The sequence below is a fragment of the Lipophrys pholis genome, assembly GCF_963383615.2.
Source record: "Lipophrys pholis genome assembly, chromosome: 18".
In the NCBI taxonomy this organism is placed as follows: domain Eukaryota; kingdom Metazoa; phylum Chordata; class Actinopteri; order Blenniiformes; family Blenniidae; genus Lipophrys; species Lipophrys pholis.
In genome coordinates, this window is record NC_137646.1 from 16,560,679 (window position 1) to 16,588,102 (window position 27,424).

The 27,424-nt window shown below is 43.0% G+C and overlaps 1 protein-coding gene across 3 annotated transcripts; it reads right to left on the bottom strand.

Annotated features, from left to right (window-relative positions):
* On the bottom strand, nucleotides 1–26,926 carry slc12a6 (solute carrier family 12 member 6). Of its 3 annotated transcripts, none has more exons than XM_080486600.1 (27): nucleotides 26,763–26,926; nucleotides 22,016–22,775; nucleotides 16,785–16,879; nucleotides 16,424–16,552; nucleotides 15,381–15,527; nucleotides 14,702–14,756; nucleotides 12,123–12,253; nucleotides 11,735–11,961; nucleotides 11,183–11,310; nucleotides 10,888–11,073; nucleotides 9,969–10,133; nucleotides 9,516–9,614; nucleotides 9,190–9,247; nucleotides 8,933–9,107; nucleotides 8,178–8,296; nucleotides 7,569–7,667; nucleotides 7,367–7,486; nucleotides 7,003–7,107; nucleotides 6,727–6,895; nucleotides 6,418–6,613; nucleotides 6,167–6,336; nucleotides 5,939–6,070; nucleotides 4,690–4,797; nucleotides 4,381–4,437; nucleotides 2,285–2,550; nucleotides 2,055–2,188; nucleotides 1–1,621 (listed from the first exon to the last, which is right to left on the bottom strand). In XM_080486600.1, the coding sequence occupies exons 2-27, from the start codon at nucleotides 22,236–22,238 to the stop codon at nucleotides 1,530–1,532; spliced, it is 3,585 nt and encodes a 1,194-aa protein (XP_080342726.1). In that variant the 5' UTR covers nucleotides 22,239–22,775; nucleotides 26,763–26,926; the 3' UTR covers nucleotides 1–1,529. The 3 variants fall into 3 exon arrangements, 2 of the variants coding, with proteins under 2 accessions (XP_080342726.1, XP_080342727.1); XM_080486601.1 differs by having other exon boundaries at nucleotides 22,016–22,772; nucleotides 26,763–26,900; XR_013936265.1 differs by having other exon boundaries at nucleotides 200–1,621; nucleotides 4,376–4,437.
* Nucleotides 26,927–27,424: the final 498 nt, after the last annotated feature.

The following is a 27,424-nucleotide window of genomic DNA, read 5'->3' on the forward strand; positions in this document are numbered from 1 at the left end:
GGAAAAGAACTTGTTTTTCTCAATTTTACATTTTGTTTAATATTTTCATTTAGTAGAAATCAAATTTCTTTTTTTTGATTTATAGTGCAGGATTTTCTTTCATTTTATTTAATTTTTTTAAGTAAATATCCTCTGTGAGGATATTGTGATATAGACACATTTATGGCTTTTCATGGGGTAAAATTATTATTATTTTTTTAGAATTTGTTTTAATCAGTTCAACAACAAGTTTGACTTTTAACATAACTTAACATTTACCACAACAAATCGATCAGATGATCAGCTAGAAACTTTTTGTGGAAGAAATGGGCTTCCATATCAGCGAATGAGAAACAGCTGCACACGAAAAAGAAAACCACTTACTCCACCTTCGGGGTGAAGAAAACCAAAATGAGGTTTGTAAGGATGCTTTCACACCAGCGCTGTTTGGTCCCGGACCAGAGTTTGTTTCAGGGAAAGCCCGCTTCGTTTGGGTCACGGTGTGAACGTCCGCCTGGGACTCTGGTCCGGACCAAAGAGGTAATCTCTGGTCCGCCTGAAAACGCGACAGTGCGAAGGCGTCAGGGACGAACCAGCGGACCGAGCGAGACGACGCGATGTCGAGTGCAGTGCATTTTGGGTCGTAAACAAAGAAAGTTAACAGCGAATCGGGAAGAAAACAAAAGGCAGAAAGAAAAAGTTGGAAAATGTGTCATAGCAGAAGGTGGGGGTAGTGAGGAAGGCGCTCATTGATATATGGTCTGAAGACAACATACACCCCCCCCCATCCCACCCCACACACACACACACACACACACACACACATATACCGTACCGAGTCCCTGGACTGTCCTGGTGTGAAAGCACCCAAAGATTATTTACCGATATGATAGAGAAACGAATGCAGCCGGTGCTGATATGCAGCAGACGACTCCTTCCTCCTTCCAGCTTAAACATTTTCAAGTAAAGAGACGTTACAAATGTATACCGACGTTTCTTAATCAGGTACACGCTCCAGTTTAGTTTAGGTTTTTTGTAAAGTCGTTGAGTTGTACTGAATTCAATGTTTGTGTCTTCAAAGAGAAAGAAAAGCAAAAAAAAAAAAACATTCAGAAGACAAACATCTGCTCCCAAAGTACATTCATTCAGCCCTGAGTCTCGTCAGAGGAAGGGCTGCTCCGCTCTGGGGTGCTTCACGCAGTTTTCTCATCCATCGTTCAAACACACTCACTCCCCCACCGGAGGCCGGTGCCTCCTCCAACCAATCACAGGTCCCGCAGGTGGATGACACTCACAAAGAAAAAGAAAAAGAAAAAAAAAAAAGTCTCTGTTTGTTTTTGCCCATTCGAGGAATTGTGGAGTGGAAACCGCTGGGGAGGAAAATGGCTGAGTGGGAGGTGGTTACGCTGCAGCCGGTGACAGTCGCTCTATTTTGGAGAGGGGGTGGGGGGTGGGGGGGCACAAAGCTCCCGGAACCCGCCACCTGCGTCCGCTCACACCTGCATGCCTGACTGGTCATGTGACGCTGGCTTCCCGCCGTCTCCGTCCAATCAGGAATAGATGGTGATGACCTCACTGCCGCCGCCTCTGACCAGGAGGACGTGCTCCAGCCCCTCAGTGAGGACCTCGAGGAACTCCATGTCTGAGCGACGAGTCAAAGAAGAACTGAAGTGGTACTCAGGTAAAGCTTTCTGCACAAACACTGGGAGGGGGGTCAACTTGTTTTCGTCGCGTCACTTCTGGTATTTACTTTGAACTCATAAACTACAAGTAACAGTTTGGCCAAGGACTCACGCAGCGGAGATCCTAGTATATCTTTGTCACCATCATGGTTCATTGGTTAAACCTTTTTTTTTTTTTGATGCGAACTGAGAATCTGTATAACCTGCCTTCACTCATCAGCTGATTTTGGCTCCAGTGTCCTGTGCTGGATAAAGAAATAAAGAAGATGGATGGATGCATCAAAGCAAAAAAAAAAAAAAAAAAAGATATTGTAACATTCATCAAAAACCAAAATAAACCCTACAGAGTGGTTTTAAAGCTGCCAGTGTCACCAGTTTTTATTTTAAGGATACAGTTCTCGTCTCCCTCAGAGTTCCTGGGGGGTCCTGGCATGTTGAGAAGGACAAGCCGGGCATCGTGGGACTTGTTCACAATGACCTCGTTGAGTTTGACTGCAGTGTGCATGCGTCTGACGTTGGAGTGGTCGCTGTGGGGGGAAAAAAGGGAAAATACTCAAAGTCCTGATGTGTGAATATTATCTTATGGGGGGACAAAGAGAGAGAGATGTGTTGCGTCCGCTCACGGCCTGATGCTCAGCATGTCTCTGAAGCCCTCGGGTGTGGAGCAGCCAGAGTGCGCGGCTCTGTATTGCGCCGTCTTCTCTTTGGTCCAGGTCATCTGAACACGGCGGTGGTGCTCGGTGCTGCCGTCGGCGCCTCCGCCTCCGCCTCCTCCGCTGCTGCTGCTGATGATCGCTCTGTTCTGCTCGAGGCCGTCGGTGTCGTCGTCGTCGTCTGATCCGATACTCGTCAGACGCAGCATGGAGTTGCGGTCCTTCACCAACTGGGCCTGGAAAAAAAACAAACCAACAAACGCCCTCTTATTTCCAATCCCTCCTTTTATTTCCCCCTTTATCTACCCAAGGCCTTTGTCTTCTATTCAAACTCCTGACTGGTTTTAACCGCCCTCTGCCTCTTTGTACCTGCCTGTCTCCGTCCACTGCGGGGGTGTTTGATGTGTGGACTTCATTACTCCTGTACCAGGGGGAAAGATACACCTACAGACAACACAAAGTCCCCCGAATGTGCTAAAACCAAACACAAACTACGTCTACTCAAGTAACACTGGAGCGTAACTACGGGGACACAACGCGTCCATAAAAACATCTGGAAAAAAATTTTAAATAAAAAAAGAGCGAGGAGTCAATCAGAGGTAAGCGCAAGAGAGAATGCAGTACAGCTAAATTCCACAACATCCCTGCAGTACTTATTTATGCACGAGTGTGCAGAGATTTCCGTGCACGTACAATTTGAAGGTGCGCAACAAAATTCATCTGTCCATACTCTAATTTGTGTACATACTGAAAATTTGTCCACAATCCAATTTGAACATGTGTAATATGTTTGATGTATGCACTGAGATTTGTGCATGTCTGAAAGAGTTAATTAGTTCTTTTTGAACCCTCAGTCTAGTTTTCCAGGTTTGTTGCGACAGTCCAGTCTGCACTAAGCCTTGTTCTGCATACAGCCGTCGTATCACCAAGCAGTACTGTAGTGGGGCTTGTTCATTTCAAGCACCATGTTGCATTTGCCTTACTTCAGCCTCATTTCCACTGACTGCTGAATATCGCGATCCAGGTCAAGCAACGCCACACTAGAAATCACTGAACAATCCCCAGCAAACCTGCCAGTCAAGACCGAGGGCAAAAAAAAAAAAAAAAACCCCTACAGTCACACAGATTTTTGTCATGACAGGGGAGTTGAAAATGATGCACAAATTTAAATATGAACACACAAAGCATAATACAGACAACTCCACATACACACATCATTCTGTCGCTACATTACCTGAACAGAGAAGCTCAGACACTCGTTACCAGTGCGTCTGCAGTGGCCTCTACATCTAAACTGCTCTACTTTAGACACTACTATCTACAGTGAGAACTTACATCATCAAAACTCCAGCGCACCCTCTGAAGAGACCGACAGCAAAAGGAGATTACAGAAATTTACTGGTATTTATCACAACTTCTGCGTTATAAAAACATATTTTTTGGTTCGTACTCAAGGGGTTTTATGTCGAAGAGGTGTAAAATACCTAAATTAGGCTCTGAGAGGATAATGTTGGCCTCTCACACTGGAGCTAAAATCATTCAAATCAAGTCCATGTTGACCACTTAAGCCCAGATTGAACACATTTTTTCATTAAAACTCAGCCATCGAGCCTAAACAAAACATTTCAAATTCAAAACAGGCATAGCATGATAATGTCGAATATTAGCAATAGTCATGTTTAAATGGTGTATTCTTTCTTCTTTCAGCCAAAGTTAAAGGTGAGGAGATAAAACCTATTCAATGAGTTATATTCAAGGAGGAATGTTTTTTAATGGTTTAGAGAAAACTGACCTCAAGCCTAACGTGTGGTATATTTAAGGGTACGTCTTGTCCAGTTTGTTTACACCTGAGGTGCTTTAGATCCCTTTTTTTGTAACAGTTAGCCAAAGGTTTTCTTAAATTTTCAAGTTTACTACAAAGGTCTCTAAGCATACAAAACTTCTAAAAAATAAAAATCTATTTAAAAAAAAAAAAAAATGAATAAGCTGCCTCATCTACAGCTGCTACAAGTCTCAGTTTCATACAACTCATCCACTCACAGCGGGTCATAAACCACTAACCTCACCTGAGACCTTGCAGCTCCACCTGCCTGTGTCCTACTGCTGCTGCTACCAGGATTTCCCTGATAAAAACGATGCATGACATTCACAAACACAATCAGATACACCGGTTATGGCTTTGTTTACACATGAATTATGAGCCAAACACCATTGGTGTATCTTCAGATTACATTTAGGACATGATTGTTCACATTTTGTGAAGAAGACATGACAAAAGAATGTGTGTGGCCTACCTAAATGTAGGTTTAGTTTGTTTTGTCAACATCAAATGAAAGCTTATGGTTCCACGCTTGCTCCACATGAGTTAAGCTTACCTCTCTTTCGCGATCGGATTTGGAGAGCCGCATCTGTCTGAGCATCTGCGACCTCTGCTCCATCATCAGAGTCCTTTCGTAGGTGTATGCACTGATGTCGCTGTCATGCTGAAAGGTGAAAAGGACACATCAAGCTTTAACTTTCTGATAGTCACTATTGGAAATCTGACATTGTTACAGCACCATATCTCATCACAACACACTTCCATATTGTATGTGTATATCAACAGAAATCTGCTGCTCAATGCTGATCATTTCTCTGCAAACTGTATTCATAGCAGTTTCATACTTTTGGATAAAAAAAAACAACAAAAAAAGACAATGGTGTGTCTTATATAGATGCTCGAGACAAATATAGGACTACTTTTTCTTTAGTGCAAGCAGAATTTCAGCCACTTCATGGCAAAATCAGAAAAAAGGAATGGGATGAAGCTGGACAATCAAGAAGTACATGTCTATGTTTTGGCAGGAATGTACCTGGTTTGAACCTGCTGAGTGACACAATCTTCTTGTGTGGAATTTGCATGTTCCAACTATGCCTGTAAATGACTGTTGATCAGGATGCATTGTATTGAAACTTGTACCACCATTGTTTACATATGGGTGTACTATTATTGTCTAAAATTGTTTGTATGTTAATCTTTGTGCATTTGTATAATATTTGTGGAAATAGGTTAAAACTGATTTTGTTTTGTGCAGTTGCCAGATGAGTCCACAAAGTGGCACTAGCAAACTTTTAGACAACATGCATCTGGTTTACCAGACAACGTTTGGTCAGTACTGCAATCATGTTGTATTATCAATAAGGAAACTAAACACGTTTCATTCGGAACGTCTTTGGAATTACAGTATAAACGTTGATGAGCAGAATGAGGTGTGTCCTTGTTAGTAATTATTTGGCCATGATACTTGTTTCCATGTATGCAAGTTCAGTCTTCTCTTTTTGTGCTCAGGAGTTTCACAGTTTTCCTGAGTGTGTCGCAGATTCTTATTGGTGAAATGAACTAAACAAATCACAGTGAAAATCAGTTAGTTATTTCTGCATTTGATTTGAACCAAAACAAGCTGCATTGAAACTCATTGCTATGTCGAAAAAAAGCCACTGACGGAGCAATTAATGTCTTTGATGAACCCTGAGATGAGCAGAAAACCACCAGCAACGGAATATAACAATCGGTGATATTCTGGTCATGGGTTTTCTCCAGAAGTTAATGAAACCATAAGATGAACAACATCATTGTGAGCGTACCATCTCTACTACTTCCACTTCAGCTTCAATGCGTAAGTGATAAAGGAAGGTTGCCAGGTCCTTCTTCATCTGAATTGAATTATCCTCCATCTGGGCCACTGTGAAGATTCGCATCCCACATTTACGCCACACCTGAGGAGAGCCAGGAGTGACCAAACGGAGCCGTTAAATCAAGAAGGATCTGAGAGACTTTAAATTTTCAATCAAATAGGTGTCTTTTTTTCCTACTTTGTGTTGACGTAGAAGGAAAGGCAGCAGCATCAGCATTCCTCCATCATGGACGATCCACCAGACGTCAATGTAGCCCTCCGTGCAGGGTTCGCTGTTACTTGGAAACAAGGAAATGTTTTTGGGCACCAGCAGGGCGAGATGGGCTGCTGTGGTTACCCGCACTGTGTCTGGAAAGAGAAGAGGGGGCGCTGTTGGCATGCTAATTTCCATAAATCAAGAACATTTTTGGCTGACCTCTTCTGACTCACTGATGAAGGTCTTCCAGGACTGTGGATCCTCGCTTTGCCTCCAGGCATGAGGCCAGCCCATCACCACCGTGTTGGGCTTCATTCCTCCCAGGCCGCTGGACTGGATCATGTGGCTGATGCCGTCACGTGGCTTCTGAGCCACGATACACTGACAGAAGCCCTTCACACGCTCCTGGTCCATCAGGTGCTTCAGAGTCTGAGAAACAAGCCAACAAGGTTCAAATGTTATCTACAAGTAGCAGCGGTTCCTTTCAACTATCTGAGATCTACAGAGTCAAGAGAGCTTCGGGAAGACGTTTTCACTGTAACCTGCTCAGCTGCCAGGGCTTCTCCATAGCTCTGCAGAAAGTTCCCAGAGACAACCGTGCCAACAATGGTGAGACCCTTTCCTGCCTTGAGCTGGCTGGCGAATGTCAGCAGGCGGGGTGATTTGACATGGGCGTCTTCATCGAGTTTTAGTAACACGAGCAGCTGCGGTCTAAAGAGGACCAAAGCAAGACCGGAGCTAAGTTAATCCTGGTTCTAATGCGATGGCGTCTGAACACAAGAGAATGAAGGACAGTGTTTCAGCTGGAGCTTAAGTACCTCCAGTTTTTGGTGTGTGGCGGTCCCTCCTCCAACCTCAGGAGGGCATAGCGGGCAGCACTTAGAGACAGACCACGTATCCCATCCCCCCACTCTTTCTCTGCTCTGTTCACACACACAAACACACACACACACACACACACACACAAACACACACACAGACACATGAAACATAACCAGACTGCAGATATCCACATAGACACTGTGAATACTTCACTGGCTGACATCCACAAGACAACAGATGATTCATGTAAGAAAAAACAAACTAAAAATACCGACAACACAGTTACACATACGCAGCATTCTTGACCATGTTGTACATGTACAATCATGTGAAGGGGAAAAGATCTCCATGGCAACATACCCGTGATACTCAATGTACTTGTAGATCATGCTGGCGATCACCATGGCAACAATTGCGTAGTACCAGGAGGATATAAACATGAGCGCCAGGCAGATGATCATCCCCAAAAATGACAAGGACCTGGACGAATGAGCGCCAGAGGTTCACATCAAGAGTCCCTTTCCACGTGTGCGTGTATATGTGTGCGCATGTATGATCATACCAGTGGTAGTAGGAAAAGCGTGGCCTCCAGTTGGGCGTCCTCAGCAGAGTCTGGAGGGCACAGGCCAGGTTCACGAACAGGTAACACATTAGGAAGAACCTGAACAGACGCAGAGGATTGAAACTGAAGCACCTTAATGACAAAGTGAAACCAGAGACATAAACGGACACACACCTATATTTGTTGGGGCGTATTTCAGACGTGGTGCCTTCACTAGTCCTTTGGTCAAACATTACAAATCACAACCGATTTTGGTGTTAGTTCTGAAGCCATAAGCTCACGCTTACAAGACATGATAACATCCTGGTTTAAATACCACAAGTGTGGTGCACCACCAGTTGTTAGGTCACACACACTGTCTATGCAATGCTGTGCTGAGGCTGTACAGGCTCACGGAAAGGACAAGAGAGGCTGATTAGGAGAGCGAGCTCAAGCCTGGACACTACAGAGGAGGTGGGTCAGAGGAATGACATTATAACTTAAACCTATATATTTTTACATTTTTTGCTTTCACTTTCAATAATACTGAATTAATCTGGTGTGGGATCAATGAAGGTAAAGTCATCTTATCTTGGAAAGTGCACACACACACACACAGCTGAGTCTCACATTGTCAGGATTGGAGCCACCAAGTCCAGAGAGGCGATGAGAATCCCCAGCTCAGCTATCAGAGCCGTCAGCAGCAGGGCCCAGGTGGGTTCTCCGTTAGCTTTCCCATGGCCAAATACCTGCGAGGAGCATAAACGCACACACAAAAGGCAAAAAAAACCCATGAAGACGTGCTAAAAAGAACAGAGGTGTGCCCTGTCATATCAATTATGGCAATTTTGACCTGGTTTTAAAAAATTACAACAATCTATTTTGTGGTAATCACGCAGTGCCACAATAAAAGACACGCATATTAATGTACTCTTCTCTGGACGAAAATACTTGTAGATAAGTGGATAACACTGCCACGAGGTAGGAAAAAGGAGGCTTAAACAGTCACTATGTGACTAAGACCTTGGTGCTCAGTGTACTGAATCAGTAGACGTATCGAATGCAACTCAACTTTTTCCACATAAGCTACTTTATAAAAATCACGTCTACGATTGAATGGATGTCGTTTTGGTCTGTTGACATGTACTGTGTTGATAGTTGGAATAAAACAACAAAATTACGAGCTAAAATTACAGGTTGACGACTCAAAAACTCCATCTTACTTAGCATCAACTACAGAAAGCAAGTTCCATTCTTATCTATTATAGTACAGCATTTCCCAACCTGAATTCAAAGCTAAAATGTTGCCAATCACATTCAGTAAATGGTTCCAGTTGCTATTTGGCTTTTGAAGTTCTCCGCTAATTAATATTTGCAGCACTTACCCGGAGGAAAGGGATGATGTTGTCCTTAGCAATGGCCTGCAGGAGCCGGGGAGCGCCGGTCAGCGACTGCAAGCCGGCGCCACACGTTGAGAAGAAGGAGCCGATCACAATAACCCAGGGAGAGGGCCACGCAAGAGTCCCAACCACAAGATTACCCTTTACTGAATCTCCGAATCTGCACAATGGATTACATTTAGAGCATTTTGAGTGTATAGGAATATTAGTATGCGAAGACCGACACGCGAGAAGATACTGACTTGTCTCTGAGGACGACTCCTTCAATGCAGGCTCCAAACAGCAAAACACTGCTCAGGTCTGGATGGACAGCGCTCAGGAAAACAACCCCCCTCCCCAAAAAACATGCAGTGCATTTTAAGGGCCAAGATTTATGTACAACAATTAAGATACTTTTTTTTTTTTCATCATCCAATAAATCAGCACATAAGCTGAAATGTGTTAGTGAGCTATTAAAAGAGACAACATCTGTTGGGAAAGATATTATAAGTGTTGTATGATGATTTCAGCAGCATTTTAGGACAATAATCTAAAAATGAAAATATTCTAACGTTTCATCAAAGGATACAAACAAGCGAGGTAGTAACGATGGCAAGGATGGTGCCGATAGGGATGGAGCGCTGAGCATCTTTCAAATCTCCTGATCTGTTGGAACCGGCCATGATTCCTGTGGAGAAGACAAAACTATGATAAAGACAATTTTATAATTCACTACTTATGTAGCATAACTGCTATAACTAAAAAATGTCTTTATGTTTGAAACAAGAACTTAACAGGGACTAGGAAAATGGCTCAAAAGGCTAGCTCCTGTGTGGAAACAATTGTAAGGAACATGCATTTGTGAGATGAGAATAAGAGCCGTGTAACTGGGTTAGGCCCATGAAAAAGATGCCCATTGTGCAAATTTAAGTGTCATACTTTTAAGATGTACGATCAACATTCCGATCAGCATTACAGCTACTGAGATTCTCACTCTCACGGCACTGTGCAGACCACACATAAAAAACCCAGGAGAATGTACCTGTGACCGAGGGGAAGAAGATGCCCACCAGCAGTGTAAAAGAGGTGGTAATGTCAGCGAACACGTATGGCTGATGAGTGGACGCCGGATAGGAAATTTGAGAGGAGCTGAGCGAGCCTTTCTCCACCACATCCCCTTTGCTGAGGTAGGAGCTCCACAAGTTCTCTGTTGAGAGGAGATTTAATAAGTGTGTGCCTGTCAGGAGACGGATCTATCCACTTACGAATCAGAGGGTCCCTGAGGGGGTTTCAGCACGTCACAACAGCAGTGATTAAGTGATAAGCAGGAAGACAAAACGACAGGTCACCCACCAGCCAATATCAGAGACAATGCATAATACAGACAGACAAGCAGGGTGATGAAAGCACAGATTATGAACCGAATGTTTCACTCAATGTATTTCATCAATGCGACGATGAAACGCAGACAGCTTTAATTCATTCTTCTATTGAGCTGTTCCTTTTCAGTGTCAGTGCAACCTGCACTGTAAATTTGGCCAGTTTTTACAGGGAATAACCTTCGTACTGCCACGGGAATTTGAATCTTTTGAGCTTTAACATTTAAAGTAAACACTTCAAACTAGCATACATCAACCAATTCCCATTATTGCCTCCAGATGAGGAGTTGATAACATCTTTCACGATAAAAAGGTAGATGGTGAATCAACTTTAGAGGTAATTGCATAATTTTAGCTGGTCAACTTTAACGAGTAAGAAGTGCAGCATTGAGCACAGCTGCATTAAGAACGGCTAGGACTGAACTTGGCTGGCAGTGTGGATCTTGCCACACTAGCGGATGTGATTAAACAGATCAGCCAATTGTCTCTGAGTGACTTCCTGTGGAGTCTCATAGATCACCCACAAGCCCCGCGTGAAGTCAATTGCCGAAAGTCACGAATGCACACGTGCACGCTCCCTACCTGAAATGATCCCACTGGCCAGGCCTGGGATCCCTTTAATCTCAGAGAAGTTGTTAGCGATGAAGTAATCGTCGCACGAGGCGTTGAGTTGTTGGCTCTGGCAAAAATGTTTCCAAAGATACGTGGCGGTCTCCACCATCTCAGGAGCATAGCTGGACACAACGGTTGGAACCACTGTGCTGTTTTCTGTGGGAGGCATCCAGTACAAGTCACAACAACGTGGACAAGCAATGTGGTAGAGGATATATTGCAATTTTTCAGGAAAAGCATAAGGAAATACAAAATATTAACCCACCATCAATATTTGTGATGTTTGTGTCAAAACTCGGGGGCGTACTGCTGATCTGCTGCATGACGGTTTTCTGACACTGGCCATCAACAACGTCGTGGCCACTGATGGTTCTGTTTCCCAGCATGCAAACACTGCGGATGGGAGTCCATAAGTCAGTCAAAAGCAGGAGAGTTTAAGAAATTGTTAACATTTTGAATGCAACAATTAAGTAAGTAGTAAGTAAAGTTTGTTTATAAAGCACTTTTCACCGATAGAAATCATAAAGTGCTGTATATAAAATGCCTGCAATAAATACAAAACATAAGAATTTTAGAAAATACAGTAAAAGTGGCAGAAAGCTTTTAACCATGACATTATGGCACCTGTCTAATACTTTAGCACATACCCCGGCTGCCAGAACAGCCATAACCCAGTAAAAATAACACCAACATCAGGACAAAAAGTTTTCCAGAATAATTTTACTCCATTATAATTCGTTTCACTTGTCAAGTGATGTACTCCGAATGCTATGGCAGCGCAATTTAGATAATTTAGATGGGGGAAATGACCACTTACGGAAAATGTGGCTCCGTGAAAGCGGAGACCAGCGCTCCAATGTAGATGGACACGATGGAGACGATGACGCACGCCAAGAAGATGGAGGCCAGTTTGTTCACATACTTAACGCCAACAAAGACCAACAGGGACATCAAGAGGAGACAGATGGTGCCGTAGACCCGCATGTTGTTCAACATGGCTGCCCCTTCGCCGACAAATATGGCTGCTTTTGGTGCGATGTACATCTGAGAGAAGGAAGCGGGTGAGAGGATTAAAGTGAGCACCAATAAGGCATTTCGGCTGTTTAGAGACAAAGAGCTTGAAAACTTTTTCGTGATATAAATAGATACAAGAATAGCTGAGAATATTCTAATACAAGATGTTCTAAAATCTGAGCAGAACCAACCAGAAGGATCTCGATGGCTCCAAGGATGTACATGGCTCCAGCGAAGGTGGTTCCCAAGTAGAAACACAGGCCCACCGCCCCGCCAAACTCAGGACCCAGGGAGCGACTGATCATGAAGTAGGAACCTCCCGCTGAAGAGGGAGGAAAGACAAGGGGGAGAGGAGGAGGAGAGGGAGGCGAGGGGAAGGGTGCACATAAGGATTGGAAGACGAGAAGACATACAGAGAGAGAGAGAGAGAAAGAAAGAGAGAAGGTGGAGGCAGAGGAAACAATAGATTGTGAAAGGAAAAAAAAAAGATGGAACATAAAGAGAGAGAGAGAGGAAGATGAATGGTTGGTAACATTATGGCGTTGGGAGGTGATGGGAGGGAAGAGAGGACAGCTGATGAGAGAAGGCATCCTATGCTTGTAGAAGTAAGCATAATGTTCTACATGACACATCGGAGTAAGAAGACAGCAGTTCGTCGATGAAACAGTATCTGCAAATCCACACATGACAACTGTTTTTCTGGCTCACTTGGACCGAGTACATCATGCCAAATCACCTCCTGACTGGCTGGGTATGGAAGCTCAGTACTTACAGCCAAGAATCAAAGGAGAACGCAGACAATGTCTAACAGCTGCTGATTCACGTCCATATTCACAAGTTTTCACTCTTCTTCAGAGAGACACTAACAATTAACCCCCCCCAAAAAAAATTAATTTCATTGCATTCCAGGAGCCTTATGTTAACAACATTGCCTAATGATACAAATCTGCCTCAAGACAATCCATCGACGGGACAAAATAACGCGTGTCAGCCAGACATGAGGACAACCATCCCAGAAACTTTAGACGGATGTGTCCTGACGTTTCTTTTCACACAAAGCACCGACCCTACACCGCGACTCCAAGTGAGCTGGAACAAGCAGTGAGCATGACTTGCCGATACAGTTTTAACCGGTTAAAATCCAGAGTACATGGAGGAATTGTAGAGAGCAACTCAAGTCCGATCCGATCCGATCTGGGCAATTAGCATTCAGTGTTTGGTCTCCAAAATGCAACTCGTCACATTACAAGAACAAAGAAATGGATGGGTAAATGGGTGGGGTGTTGTGGGCAGAAACATTTATTTCGCAAAAAAAAAAAGAGAACGATCCCACCCTGAGCCGGTCGGTGAGAAATTTATTCCGCAGAGCATGTAGGAAGCAAAATGTTCTTTCAGCAGAACTCTCACTGCACTGAAGGCCATGTTCACACTTGGCAGTATGGGTGCGCTCAAACATACTTTTCTCATTGTTTTAATCATATTTTCATATGATTAAAGCAACCATACTGTGCTATCAGCAATAAGGCAGATGTCTTTACATTGTGTCTGAGTGTAGAGCTAAACACTACGGGAACAGGTTTTACGTGTCAGTCTGGAAAAGTCTGCAATATTTTTGATAAAGAGGATGCTATATCCAGTGACAAAGCCATGTCCAACCCCCGCTGAAAGTTTTTACTGTGTTTATGTTATTTAACCGGAGTTGCTTGTTTGGCATCAGTGATGGCACTATCTCGCCGAGCGCTGTTGTCAAACTTCTGAGCACTCGCCACTGGATTTAAAAGTATTGCTTCAAGTCCAGTTTAATGTCATATTTTGAAACCACAAAATTATTATTTTTTTTTTTTAATGATTCTAATGTGAGGATGGAGGGCTAAAGGTACGATCCAAAAAGTGGAGCTTTATTAAAGTCTTGGAACTGAAACAAACGATCCCATACATGCATGCAGTTCAGCAGACAAAATGGACTACATGTCGGAAAAAACAACACAAGTGTGAACACGGCCTGAAACTAAAAAAAAAGAGTGTGTACCCTCACGGGCTGCAATTGTTGAACATTTTTAGTGCAGAGTGGTATTTGAGAACCAAAACACCATTATTACTACTTTACACAACTCCCAGTAGTCTACTTGCTGTATTGTACAACTGAATCAACCACCATCCAAGGCCGGATGGTGAGAAAGCATGAGAGCTTGAAGCTGTTCTGGTGGAAAATAGCATGGGGTGAAATGTCAGACGCAGAACGAGACGTGTTAGTCGTTACTCCTCTATGTTATCGAGCATTTTACACACGATCATCAAAATGCCACATGCCAATGGAAAAGAAAAAGATCACACTACTTTGACATTTTGAATTTCCGTCAAGTCATTTTAGTGAGAGATCAGGTCAATGGCGGGTAAATATCCTGTTTTGGTTTTTTTTTGTTTGTTTTTAAATGTATGTTCAGACAGAGAGGGAGAGGATGACAGAGGGAGAGACGGGACAAACAGAAATAACACGAGTTAGAAAAAACAGACCAGCACCGCCACGGCGGCAAGAGGAGAAGAAAACCCCCAGAGGTCACTTAGCTGGGTAAGATAAAACTTGTCAAGCACTGAAATCATACATAGTTTCAAGTTCTCACCTGTGGATACACTTTGTTTTTGTGTAATAACTCTGTTGAACCCTCGGTTGTTGTTAGTGATACAGGTAATATAGCAATGGCTGCATCGTGAGCTGAATCCACAGGTAGAGAAAGAACAAATAGGAAGGAGAGAGAGGTAATAGACATACCTGGTACGACTCCGTTGGTGGCAATCGCACTCATTGATATGGCAGTCAGCATCGTCTGGAGATGAGACACAGTGTCAGAAATTCTCATTTTAATCTTTCTTTGCATAGCAACTTACATTTGTATAGCGTTTGCAAGGTCGTTTTGTAAATAAAAAGAAGACATATTTTTTATTTATTTCTCATAAACCGCTCATCTATGTAGGTAATTTTTTTATCCATAATAGTTTTAAATATCTTAAAATGTTAGAGCACTATAGAAATGTATACAGTACCGTTATATGCTTTTTCTCATTTTGGAAATTGGGTCAGAATTGACACATTCAAATATTAAAAATGCGTGAAACTTTTTTGACTATAGAAAGATCCGAAGAAAACAGAAGTTTAATTGCATCTTAAGTTTACACGATGCACCTGTAGACAAACACATTAATATTTCATTCACAGTACATGCACACATACATACACAAAGCCAAATAATTACTTTCATTTCTGTCTAATACATGAATAAATTACAGATAATGGAAGCTACCAATGTAATAAAGCATAAAAGAGTACATAATAAAGAGTAATAAGTAAAAGATGATAAAATATGCAACGCTTTACGAGGATAAAATGATAAAATAAATAATGTATGAATGAATGTTGAAAACTGTCTCCACACTGATGCTTTAACACTCACACAGCAGCAGCATAAGAAGACAATGCACATGGCCTGCAGCACGCCGGCGGTCCCCACCACCCACGTCAGCCGCAGGAACAGGATGACCCCGAAGATGTTCTGCAGGCACGGCAGGTAAACACCCATGAACGTCCCCATCTGCGGCGACTGGGAAAACAAGAAGTGCTAATAAGTGAATAGTTACACCCGTTAATGACTTGGGTACACCCTCTGTTCCTAGAGCTTTTCAGACATGGTTAAGATTTGTGTGCATGTGTGGAATGAGTGATTTTCTATTGAATATGGCGATATGGATTATGGGTACAGCCATACATGGAGTCGGCGTATGTATACATGTAATTTGCTATTATCTCCCTGTCTGAAATAAATAAAAATCAAAACATCTCACAGACGAGTCACGCTCGCGTTTTAGTAATGTTGGTTTAACTGCCAACGCCATCCCATTTATTTTGCAACAAAATTTGGCCTAATTGTGTTTATCGGTTTGATGTAGTATATGAACAATGGCGTCATCCCCGTTTATGGTTACGACCATGACAGACACTGCCGGTGTTTCCGTTTCAGCTATGTGTTAGGGAAGCGAGGCTCGCGAATCAGAGCAGTGTGGAAACAGTTAATTACTGTGCACCATCACAATAGATCATTCTATCTGAGGCAGCCGGCGTTTTATCAGCGAGGATTGAGGTGCGTATCAGAGTCACATCCTCATGTACTTTCAGCTGCAGACGCTGAGTCATGAGGCAGCGGGAGATAACGTTTGTGTATCACAGGGACTCAATGACCGGCGATAACCGGACGGCTCATGAGCTCAAGCGTGAACTTTGATATTGTTTCAATTAAAACATTCAGATTAATTCATAAGGGTTGTACCACTACAGCATATTAGTCATCTGGGACATGGGGGTAAACAACAGGTACACAACAAAGTTGTGGTGCTTCTGTTGGTTTTTATTCCTTTAATTATGGCTTCGCTTCACACCAACTTCCCCTCAGGAGGTTTTTATCAAAACCTCATCATTTGTGGCAAGACGGGACACCGATACCTTGCCGGCTTTCTTCTTTTCTCCGATGCTCTCGGCCTCCTCATGCTCCTTGGCTCCTTGTGTCAGGTTGGTGTAGTTTGCCAGGCGGCTGAGGAGAGACGACACCTTCGGCCGAGTGTCCATCTCCTCCTGTCAGTGAGAAAGGTTAAGGGCATCGAGTGAAAAAAAAGTAGACAGATCGAATACAAAAGTCGAAATAAAAGGAAAAGAAGATTCTATTTTCATTTTCTTTTTATTCATTCAAATGAGAGCAGCACATCGACCAATGAGAGAAAGAATGTACCTTCAATAGGAAAAGGAATATGCAGAACAATAATGACCATGCTCCAGAGAGCAGTTTTAAGATCGTTGTATTTCAAACCTCAAATAAAGCCAAGTTTCTGTCGTAGAAGTCATCATCGTCCACCCCATGAGCATTGTTGATGTAAACACTGGAGATTTTGGAGTTACCATCACCTGTAGAGAGAGGGAGGAAAAAAAAAGAAAGATCATAAAAACAAAGGAAAGAAACAAACATGATATGAAGCTCCGCCCACGGCGGGGTCAAGCTGCTCTCCGATTGTCATCGCACTTTGATACAGAGGTGATACCGGTTGACAGCCGCCTCAGTCAGCACAGACCAATGCATCTGCAGCACCTGAGTCAGCAGCATCACTTCCCTGCACGCTCTGCCACAAGTCACGCAAGCAGCAGCAGTAACACTTGACAGAAGGACACTCAGACACATGCGGTGAAGGGGGGGGGGGGGGGGGGGTTTAAATGACTGAAAGAGGAAGAAAGGAAAATAAGCCTGACAGCTTTCTGGTGTGAGGCCTGAAGAGGACATTGTCTTTTATGATTAATATTTGTGATAATATCTTGTTAATGACAGAAAAACTAATTCTGACAACGTTTAGCTCCCCTAACCTAGATAAAGCTGGTGGAGCAAACAAACAGAATTCAAGCCTTAAATACTCCGTGGTCCAGAAAGAAAACCAGCCATTCTGGTCAATCTGTTCCGGTCTCCCCGAGATGAAGCAGTACAGTACACCACTACCAACTACAACTTTTACTATCCTACCAGCTGGTTATGAATTGAGAGGAGGAACAAAAAGAATCAATAGCTATAAGAGAAAATAGCAGCATTTGGCTGGTGGGTGGAAACTTCTCATCTTGTTCACGGTCCATCAATCGGCCACAGCGAGTGAGTGTGAAACCGATTCCACACCGGCACAAACGACGTCTGGTTAATATTCAGAGTGATATAAAGCATGCTAAGACGGTGGCAAACTATCATTTGTGCTCTCGGACCGTTTTGATTGGCTGATTATTCCCAATTCAACCATTCATTACGCGACAGCATCCATTACTCTTCGAAATACAAGAACAGTGTGGTTGATTTGGACTAAATACTATTTCACACGAGACACACTCAAACCCTGGTATGTTTGACATCCAACCTGCTCATCGGGAAAGTCAACATTCTCAAACTTCCGTTCTCTTCAGACCGTCTGACATTACTTCCTTAGTCATTCCATGGAAAGCTGTTTGGCACACATTTATTTTGTTGTCGTTTTTAATTCTAAAAAGAGGCCTCGTCCTGAACATGTGGACAATCCATCGCATCCTTTCCACAACACAGGACTTCACCGTCTCTACTGTCCATATTCACACAACGTACATGTGTTCTTCTTGGCTTTGTGGGAAACTGTAAATGTATATGTTGTGTCATTTTTCATTATTCTTGGCTGCTTTATCATAATAACACACAAAATAATTAATGGACATTCTGAGATGCTCTTATTAGAATAATAATTACTAAAGTGATTACTGGTATTACTACTAAATGATAGTATTGCGTGTATGTTCATTGCACTGTTCATGTTATTGTCTAGAAATTGTGATAGTTTCCAAACTCAGGATAAATAAAATACATCTACTTAAAATTTGTCAATAATTTTACAATTTGCAGACAGGCATTTTATAAAAAAATGTTACATACAATACATTCAAAAGAAATTGATGCGTCAGTGTGTGAAACATTTTGTTAAATTAAAAAAGACTACAATATGAGGTATTTGAATATCAAGTCTATTGTAATCTACTTGATTGATGCCCTACAATAAAAAAAAAAGAATGGGTGAACGCCCCTGCGTAGGCACACAAGTCATTTATTGCTGCTGCAAATTTACAGCATAGAAGGGAAGAAGAGTCATTTTCTCTGCACCCAGCTCTTTTCACTACAATATAATACAACTTTACTGAAGAGGAAAGCAAAAATATACCTAAAGACGAGTTTAGATTTTACTCTCTCTTCCAGTTTCTTTCACTTGAGTGGACATGCGGAGCTGAAACGCACCTTAAACCCCCTGAAGCGAAAGCGTGACCTCATGTTAACGTGTCAAACACGTCATCCGTGACGGCAAAACATCTGAGCTTTCTACCAACAGTGGACATAACAAATGCTCTACTGGGTAATGCTGCAATTAGAAAATCCCTTCCACACAACAGCAGTGGGCAGGACACCTGGCAGAGGAGGCTGCAGCATCAGTGCAAAGAACATCTGACGTGAAGCACTGCTAGACTGAATTAAGTTTGTTTTGCTCATTTGATGCAAGATGAGAAATAGTCTGTCAAGTTTAACCAAACACTGGGAAAACCCTATTTAAATGAGCTTTAGCACTGAATTATTTCTCTTTTTATTCATCGGCTATTGACAGCTTATTTTGAATTTTCCCTGCCCATGTTTACTAGTTTGTTCTGTTTAAACGTTACATCTTCTTAATATTATAAACAAGATTTCTACTCCAGTGATTCAGTTGTTTACAGCTTCCAGTTCATACAATCGTTCCAAAGGAATCAGCCGTCGCAGATATAGTTTAATCAATGTGGTTTCACAAATTGAACAGAACTGAGCTGCTCTCATTCAACCCGAGGACTTACGATTGACCAAATTGACTTTAAAGCATTACCGATATTGGCTTTGAACGTGTTTTTCTTAAGTTATATTTTGTTTTCCTGCAAATCTAGGTCAGTCAATACAACACGTTCTGATTATTCAGGGGGGTCAATGAGTTGAAGTGTCCTTGGGAAAGGCACTTCAACACATTGATCTCCAACAGTTTACTCTGTTTGGAAACTAAAATCCAGATTCACCTGTTACTGCTTCCTCAGTGGCTCAGCTGTGGGACTGCAGCATTCACACCCATCTTAACACAGGCGAACACAGCTGTGTGTATGTGATTCCCAAGAGGAGCCACACCTGGCTTTGATGGCTTTTCTTTTTTTTTGTTTGTTTGTTTTTGTTTTGTTATTGTTGTATTTTTAGTGTGTCTGTGTGTTAACGGTCAGTGAGGCAGAAAGCTGCTGCAGCCAGATGCAGCCAACTGTACACACATCAACTTCAGTGGCTAAGTTCTTATTGGTGTCGAACAAGAATGGATCAAATTGACCTTTTTTACTGGAAATAACTCTCTGCACCCCCTGGCTAGTTTCCTCTTCATCACCTTTAGGACTTTAGCTCACCGACTACAAACCCCCCCCTCCCTCATTTCTGTTCCGTTCAGGTGACTGCTTGGCTTTTTTTAGTCCTTCCACACAGAGAGCTGGACAGGCTGGACAGGGACGCGGTGCAAACAACCGCTGCAACACAACAGCTTGATAGAAACTCAATCGGATTAACCAGCTCGATTTCTATTTCTGGAAGCTTATTAAAGAACGTGGGGAAACCTCACTACTATGCAACTGCTTAAGTGGATCAGCCGTGCTAATACAGTTACATCTCTCCACGGTTATAACCCCCCACCACCACCACCACCAACCCCCCCTGTTGAGCCTGTGAATCAGCACAGCTATTCTTAAACACTTTTTAGAAAGTAGGATTATTCCACTCCCTCAGACAACTGCAGAGTCAAACGGGAAACAATTAGCTTTTTAGTTTTCTTGTTCCATTTATTCATGTGTATTCCCACGCATGACACACCATGTCGGGCTACTCTCAGCCGTACATCTGTACCTGTTGAAACTGAGTCAATGAGAAAAGGTTCCCGCTGTCAGCTGCCATTAAAGTAAAGACGTGTTTCACTGGATGTGGTCTGTAGGTGGGCTGACAACAGAAGTGGGGGAAGTGAAACCTGTAGTGAAATCAGCTTACAGGCCTTGAATTGTTCTCTGTGTCTGCTAAGTCCGACATGTCAGCTCTGCAAACAAGCATCTGAAAGCTGCATTTCTTGTTTTTCCTGTCAATATATTTAAAAAAAAATAAAAAATACAGGTCTGAGGTGAGCACGAAAATGTTTCTTTGTTTTACAAGCTTGCTCAGAGTTTCTCGTGTGGGAATTCAGCATCAGCTTGAAGCGCACAGGTTTGTACTGCTACGCCATGCTTTCAGGGTCACAAGACCATCAACAGGCCTGAAGATATGATAATACACTTATCAGATGAGAAAAGCATGAGCCAGCACAGTGTGTTGTGCTAGTGGAGCTTAAACAGCATTAATAACTAGTTTCACTGCAGATGAGTGCAACACCGATTATTATTATTATTATACCGTTCTTATAATATTATAATATCTAATAATATTTTGATCCTTCGATGTCAGCTCTTCCTATCATTGTGAAGCAGAATTCACCAAGCGTTGGATTGTTCACCCACTAATAGGGAACGTGAGCTGGGATTAGACCGTCGTGAGACAGGTTAGTTTTACCCTACTGATGATGTGTTGTTGCAATAGTAATCCTTAAAAAAAAATATATTTTAAATATTAAAAGGGACACCTTTCAGTTGTACAACACCAAACTTGAAAAATGACACAATATGTCTCATAACATTTGACATGATTACACAGATATTCACGGTGACACATGACCGGGTACACTTGGATAACAGTCAGAGACTATTTGCCCCAGAAAGTAAACTTTGTTGCAATAACATTGACTTAAGTGATGATATAAAAATCTCTTATAAATAAAATTAATTGTAGCTGCATGTTAACGTAGTGGTTAGCAGTTGTCATGGCACAGTGTGATTCCACAAGTCTACCTCTGGGCTTGGGCCTTTTTTCTGTGAAGTTTTCTTGTTCTGCCTCTGTGCGCATTGTTGTTTACCACCCAGGGACTTTGACTTTAATTGGTAACTCTAAATTGTGTGTGCCTCTGTGTTAACCTGTGAGAGACCAGGGAATTGTCCAGGGTGCACTCGGCATTAATTCGATGCTGGCTGGGATTGGCTCGAGCCCCCACAACTCTGAAGTTGGACCCGGCGTGGCGAGAAGATGGATGGATTTAACTGGATTGAAGTGACGTGTTTTCCCAACAAAGGTTCACTTTCTCACAAGACGAACTGAGCCACGGACACCACTTTAGTCTCCAAACTTCCAGTGAGCTGGATGTTTACCACCAAAGACAGCTCATTTAGTATATTAGTTATAGTTATATTAGCTACACAGCACCCAGGAGAGTCCAGGATAGTGTGACAGTAAATATCTTTCTCAGTCATGTAGCACAGGCTGGCTGCCAAGTCTCAGACATGTAGATTTGTTATTTGTCGGAATCAAATGGAGCAAATTGCTTTGGTCATTTGAAAAAAAAATATGATTTCTTCTGCACTCCTTACCTTGGTCTGTGCTGCTGTGCTCCGGTGTGTCCGCCCCGCCTCCTCCTCCTGTGGTCGTGGGCTCCGCCGAAGCCTCGCTGAGGGGGTCACTGCGGTTGACGCTCTCCCTGGAGCCGAAGCGCACGCGAGCGCCGGAGCGGGAGCTCAAGTCAGGCGACGTGTCGGACAGTCCCGGGAGGTCCTCCGCCTTGGTGGGAGTCACAGTGAAGCGCACCGATGCCATGGCGACTCGCTGTGGAAAGCTAATATAGGGGAGGTGGGGACGCTGTGTGGGACGCGGTAGGAGGAGTCTTGGACTGCTGACCTCAGCTAGGCTATCTCCCAATTGATGCCGAAGTAACGGCGGCTGCTACAATTTGATCTTTGGATGTTTTGACGCCCCATTGAAGCCGACTGGTTGAGTTCCACCAGGCATGAGAAGAAAAAGCTACAACAGGGAGTTTTTCTGTGCCCACAAGTGTAACAACTTATCCTGCCTAACTTAACCGCCTAAGTTACTTGTTGAGGAAGTTACACTGGATCAGTCAATGTTAACACGAGCAGCTCTCGGAGACGACTGGTAGACAAAGAATTAAAGTGTCCCTTCATGCAGTGAAATTCTCAACAGTATTTCTCCTCTTTTTACAGTATCTTTCAAACTTGTATGCTCTGATTCAAATGGCTCAGAATAGCAGTGAGAAACCGTGTTAAACTTGTCTTTCCCACTGCCGTTTCCAAAACCTCATCTGATATACACCCTGGAGATAAAGACGTCCTTCTGCTGACAAAAACCATCATTGTAGAGCAGGGGAGGAGGGAGAGGAAGGGAAGGGATAGAAAAAAGACAGAAAAACAAAGAAATAAAGCTCAAATATAGATAAAATTCCAAACAGTTACGTTTCTAAGAAGGAATGCCAAACTGTAAACCTGCATCAAAACATTTCAATGAGCAGTTTCTTAGACGCTTCAAGTGCAGTTTTTCTTTCTTAATCTTCTGCTTCTCACTTTAAATCTACCCCGTGCTCCAAAAGCAATTGGCAATTCTTCCCATGCAATAAAATGCCACCTTAAAAAAAAAAAAAATCGAAATCTTTATTCCATGAGTAAACATGGGGATTTTTTTTTCTTTTGGGTGTGCAGCAGACAATTTATGTTTCATTGCGCGATAAACCGTCACCTAAATCTCAGATGGTAAGAGTACCATCCTTCCACAATATGACAACTCTGTAAATGGCATTCAAGTTTTCTCCAGACTCTCAGGGGAAAAAAAGTGGCAGGACAGGTGGGTCTGAGGAAGTGTTGTTTCAGGCTCGGTTCATAATTTAATTATTAAGAGAGAGCGGTTCCAACCGGTTGTGCCAGTATCTGCTGGCTGGGCTCTTTCAGCCTGCATGCAGAGGCACGGCACATTTTTTCTGTTTTACAGCATCGCCTGCCTCACAAGTCTGTCAGTCCGCAGTCAGAGGTGGACGGTCAGAGAGACAGCAAGGCTGTGTGGAGGGCTTTTATGAAGACAAACGAGAGCTACAACACACACAGGGTTAGGAAAGTGCCGACATGGGAGGGGCTGGGAGGTAATTTTCATAAACGTATGTACATTTGTATATGGACTCAGTGGGAGAGCTGAGGCCGTGTTGACACTGGGCGTGCTGAGACCTTATTTGTCTACAACAGGGGTCTGCAACCTGTTCAGCCCCTCTGCAACGGCACCCCAAAACTCCTATGTAAATAAACATTTTGTTTTCATTTTTATCATATGTGCATACCGCACTGTTTTTTAAAAAAGGTCTCATCGCATGCTTAAAACAGCTAAAGAAGGCATAACAGCTAAAACAGCCAGAATTACTAAAAAAAAACAAATAAAATAGCAAAAACTACAAAAAAAAAAAGAAACAGCTGTCAAAAAAGCTTAAAACTGCTAATATAGCTAAAACTGTTCTAACCATCAGCACAGCCGAGATATAAATAGCGGACTCGGCTAAAATAGTCAGGATGCATAAAATAGCTAAAGCAGCAAAAATCCACCCAGAAAAAGAAAAGAAAACTTGCTAAGATGGTCTACAGAAGCAAAAAAAGTAACAAGATAAAGTATATTTAAATGTAACAATCAAATGTCATGAATGCATTTTTTTTTTTTTATCATTTCAGATTATCAGCAAGTTTTGCGGCTCCAGACAAATTTTATTCGGTGGAAAACCGCAAAAATGGCTCTTTTGGTCATAGATGTTGCAGACCCCTAGTTTTACACAAACACACTCATACCCGGAGGTTCTTAGGATCTCAAAATGTCCAGGTAAACCCAACTTGCTAAAGACAAAAACAAACCAGAAGCTCTGACAAGTGCCCTCTCCTAATCATCAACACATCATGGTAATATACATTTAATACTCGATAGATTTTCCCACATTACAACAAAAAATGCCTCTTTGCGGCCAGTTTGTTACAGTAACTCTTATGTTCTATAGAAATGCGATTATAGCCGATATTGTAACCTCAACATCACTTTTGGTCAAAGCATTAAAATCTGCACATGACAGGATTCAGGACATGTTGTTATCCTTTCAGATCACTCATTTTCATTTATATTTTTGTCACATCGGCTAAGATCTCGCATCTTATGGGAATCCTGAATATTTTACTTTAACTTCCACAATCCTCTCCTGTTGACTATTCAGGAGGATGTTCTAAATTACAATATATTCTAATGTAAAGCTCGAAAAGCACAAGCATAGGGCTCCTAATAATGTTCGATAGATTTCAACTGTATTTTTTATGTATAAATATGTTTCAGAGTCATTTCTACCGACACAGTTTAATTGTCTGCTAGAAATTGCATCCTCAATTCCAAAGCATTGAAATTTAATTTCTGGAGTTATGGAAAATAAATAAGAGTCCCACGGTGGTGTAGCAGTTAGCACGCTTCCCTCCTGGACACAAGTCTGGTGTGGGTTTTCAGTGGATACTCCAGTTTCCTCCAACAGTCCAGAGACATGCATGTGAGGTTAATTAGTGACAACAACAATTGGCCGTGGGCGGGAACGACAGAGTGTGTTGTCTCTCTTTGGTAGTCCTGTGAAGACTGGCCATGACGTAAACTGCCACCGGGGTTGGCTCCATGCAGCACCCCACGACAGTGAACTGGATGAATCGGAATTTAATGGATGGGAAACGAGCATTTCATTTTTATCTGATGCAGATATGTAGAATTCTGAATTTAATGAAGCCCCAGTTGTTTTAAGAATGGTGCCGAGTGCAGGCGGGCCAACACGAGCACCTGGACTATTTAACTGTGAAGGATTCACTATGTGGTCCAACACTGTTTTCCTGAATTATGATGGACTTTCCTAAAAGCGGTGTTGTCTGGATGGCAACAGATGTTTGTAAAAACTTGGCATACTTATCAGCATTGACAACTTTACAGATGTGCGAGCTGAAGAAGCAGCCCTGTAGCAACAAAGATTCTAGTGTTTACAACAAGCCAGATGATCTTTCTCCTCGTTAGTCTGTACACGCTGCGGATTTCAAACACTGACTCACGTGACGACACTAACAACATTTCATCTCGTCTCAATCCATTTAAAGAGAATTACGATACATGACATGGCTTCAGCTTGTATTTGCTGACTGCACATTGGACTGCATTCAGACATTTATTTCTGAAGATGTTCCCACGTCCATCCAGGAAAAGAGAACTAGTTCTCTGATGCGGTGTTGCCAGAGGTCTTGAAGATAACCGTCATCCGACAGTGACCTTTCACCTTGTTCCTTGAGCACAAACATTACTCAATATTCTTTTAATGGCTTGAGAATGTGATGGATTGTCGATGTCGGTGTGTTTCAAACATTTTACTCAAATAATTCCACGAATGGTGGCGGACAGGTGAACCTGTGCTTCCCTTCATCTCCAAGAGCCTCTGCCTTATAACAATAGATTGGAACTATTTTCCACTTCTTTAACATTTCCACATTGCCCCAGCCTTCCAGTAGTTATGGTTACATTCCGAACACTCACAAACAACCGTGATCGCACAAGTGTAAGATTGTCAACTGAAATAAACTGGTTCAAAGTGTCGTCTTGTTGAGTCATCGCCTGCCTGTGCTGGTGTGACTCTTATCTGTAATCCGTACTGACCAAAAACACAATCAAAGCCATGTTGGGGCAGAGAGAAAGAGAGAGGGATCCTCTCGCTCCACCAGCGGATGGAGATGCTCGCTGGCTAACTGGCACTCACTTGCCATTCTAAGCCAATTAAGCTCGCCATAATAATTCTGGCTCGAACCGGTCGGTGAAAACCTCCTGATGTGTCTGCACAGCACAGCGCCGGGTGCCGTGAAAGCACAAAGACCAGATGTGGTTCAAACCCGAGGTTAGGTAACAAATCCATGACAAAAGACACTGCGGCATCAGTGTGGAGCTGCGGGGTTCGAGGAGCGCTGACTTCAAGCGGCTGAAAATCAACACAGGCGCGCACTTTATTATTCGGGATAAAGCGGGTGGTTTAATCAGCCCGTTCCGGAGGAATACTTGCGGTATTTGTGTGAAACGATCGCCGCGTTGCCAGAGAGCGCCACGCCAGGCGACGATCCATCACTCGCGTGGAGGTACAGAGGCGGAGGGGGGCTGTACCCGGTGAGGTGGTCGCTACCAGCCGAAGCTAGCGTTAGCCACCGCGGCTAGCCATGCCGCCGATAGACTGTCAACTCCGCGGAGCTCTCTCACTGACAGCGGCACAATTAATCCCGCACGCGAGTCACATGAAACGCATACCTGGCTAGGGGTTTCCTTCAAGCAGCGCTGCAGCCGTGTGGCTGTTTTCAGTTACATCTGGGAAGAGTTGGCTCCTCTCCCGGGTTTTCACGGCACTTTTCTGCCCAACCGACCCAACGAAAAATACGCGGCTGCGCCCGTCAGGTCCCACTTTCCTTGCCGTTGTTCCCACCGTGTGCGCATGCGCAATGGTGGAGCAATGGTGGCGCTTAATGGGAAATGTAGTTTATTTGCACACAACCGATTGATTCATTGACTCGTTTAAATTTGGAATAAATGTAAGAATATTTATGTTAACAAGAAAATTAAGGAGGAAATCTTGTGTGCCTGCCGCTCGCTGCCGACATCCTTTGATTTGAGCGTCTCAATTACAACAGACGCTCGTCTTCTTCTTCTTCTGGGTTTAACGGCGGTTTGCATCCATAATGTTGCATTACTGCTATCTGCTGTTTTTATCTATCTACATTGTTTCCCACTGCTCTCATCATCCCTGATGACTATTTCCCTCTCTCTCTTATCAGTAACTTTTTCGTCCCTGATAACTGTTCACCTTCTTCTTCTTCACTTGGGTTCAACGCAGTTGGCATCTGTGAAGTTTCACTACCGCCATCTGCTGGTTTCAGCTAGTCCATACCATTCCCACTGCTCAAAAGAACGACCTG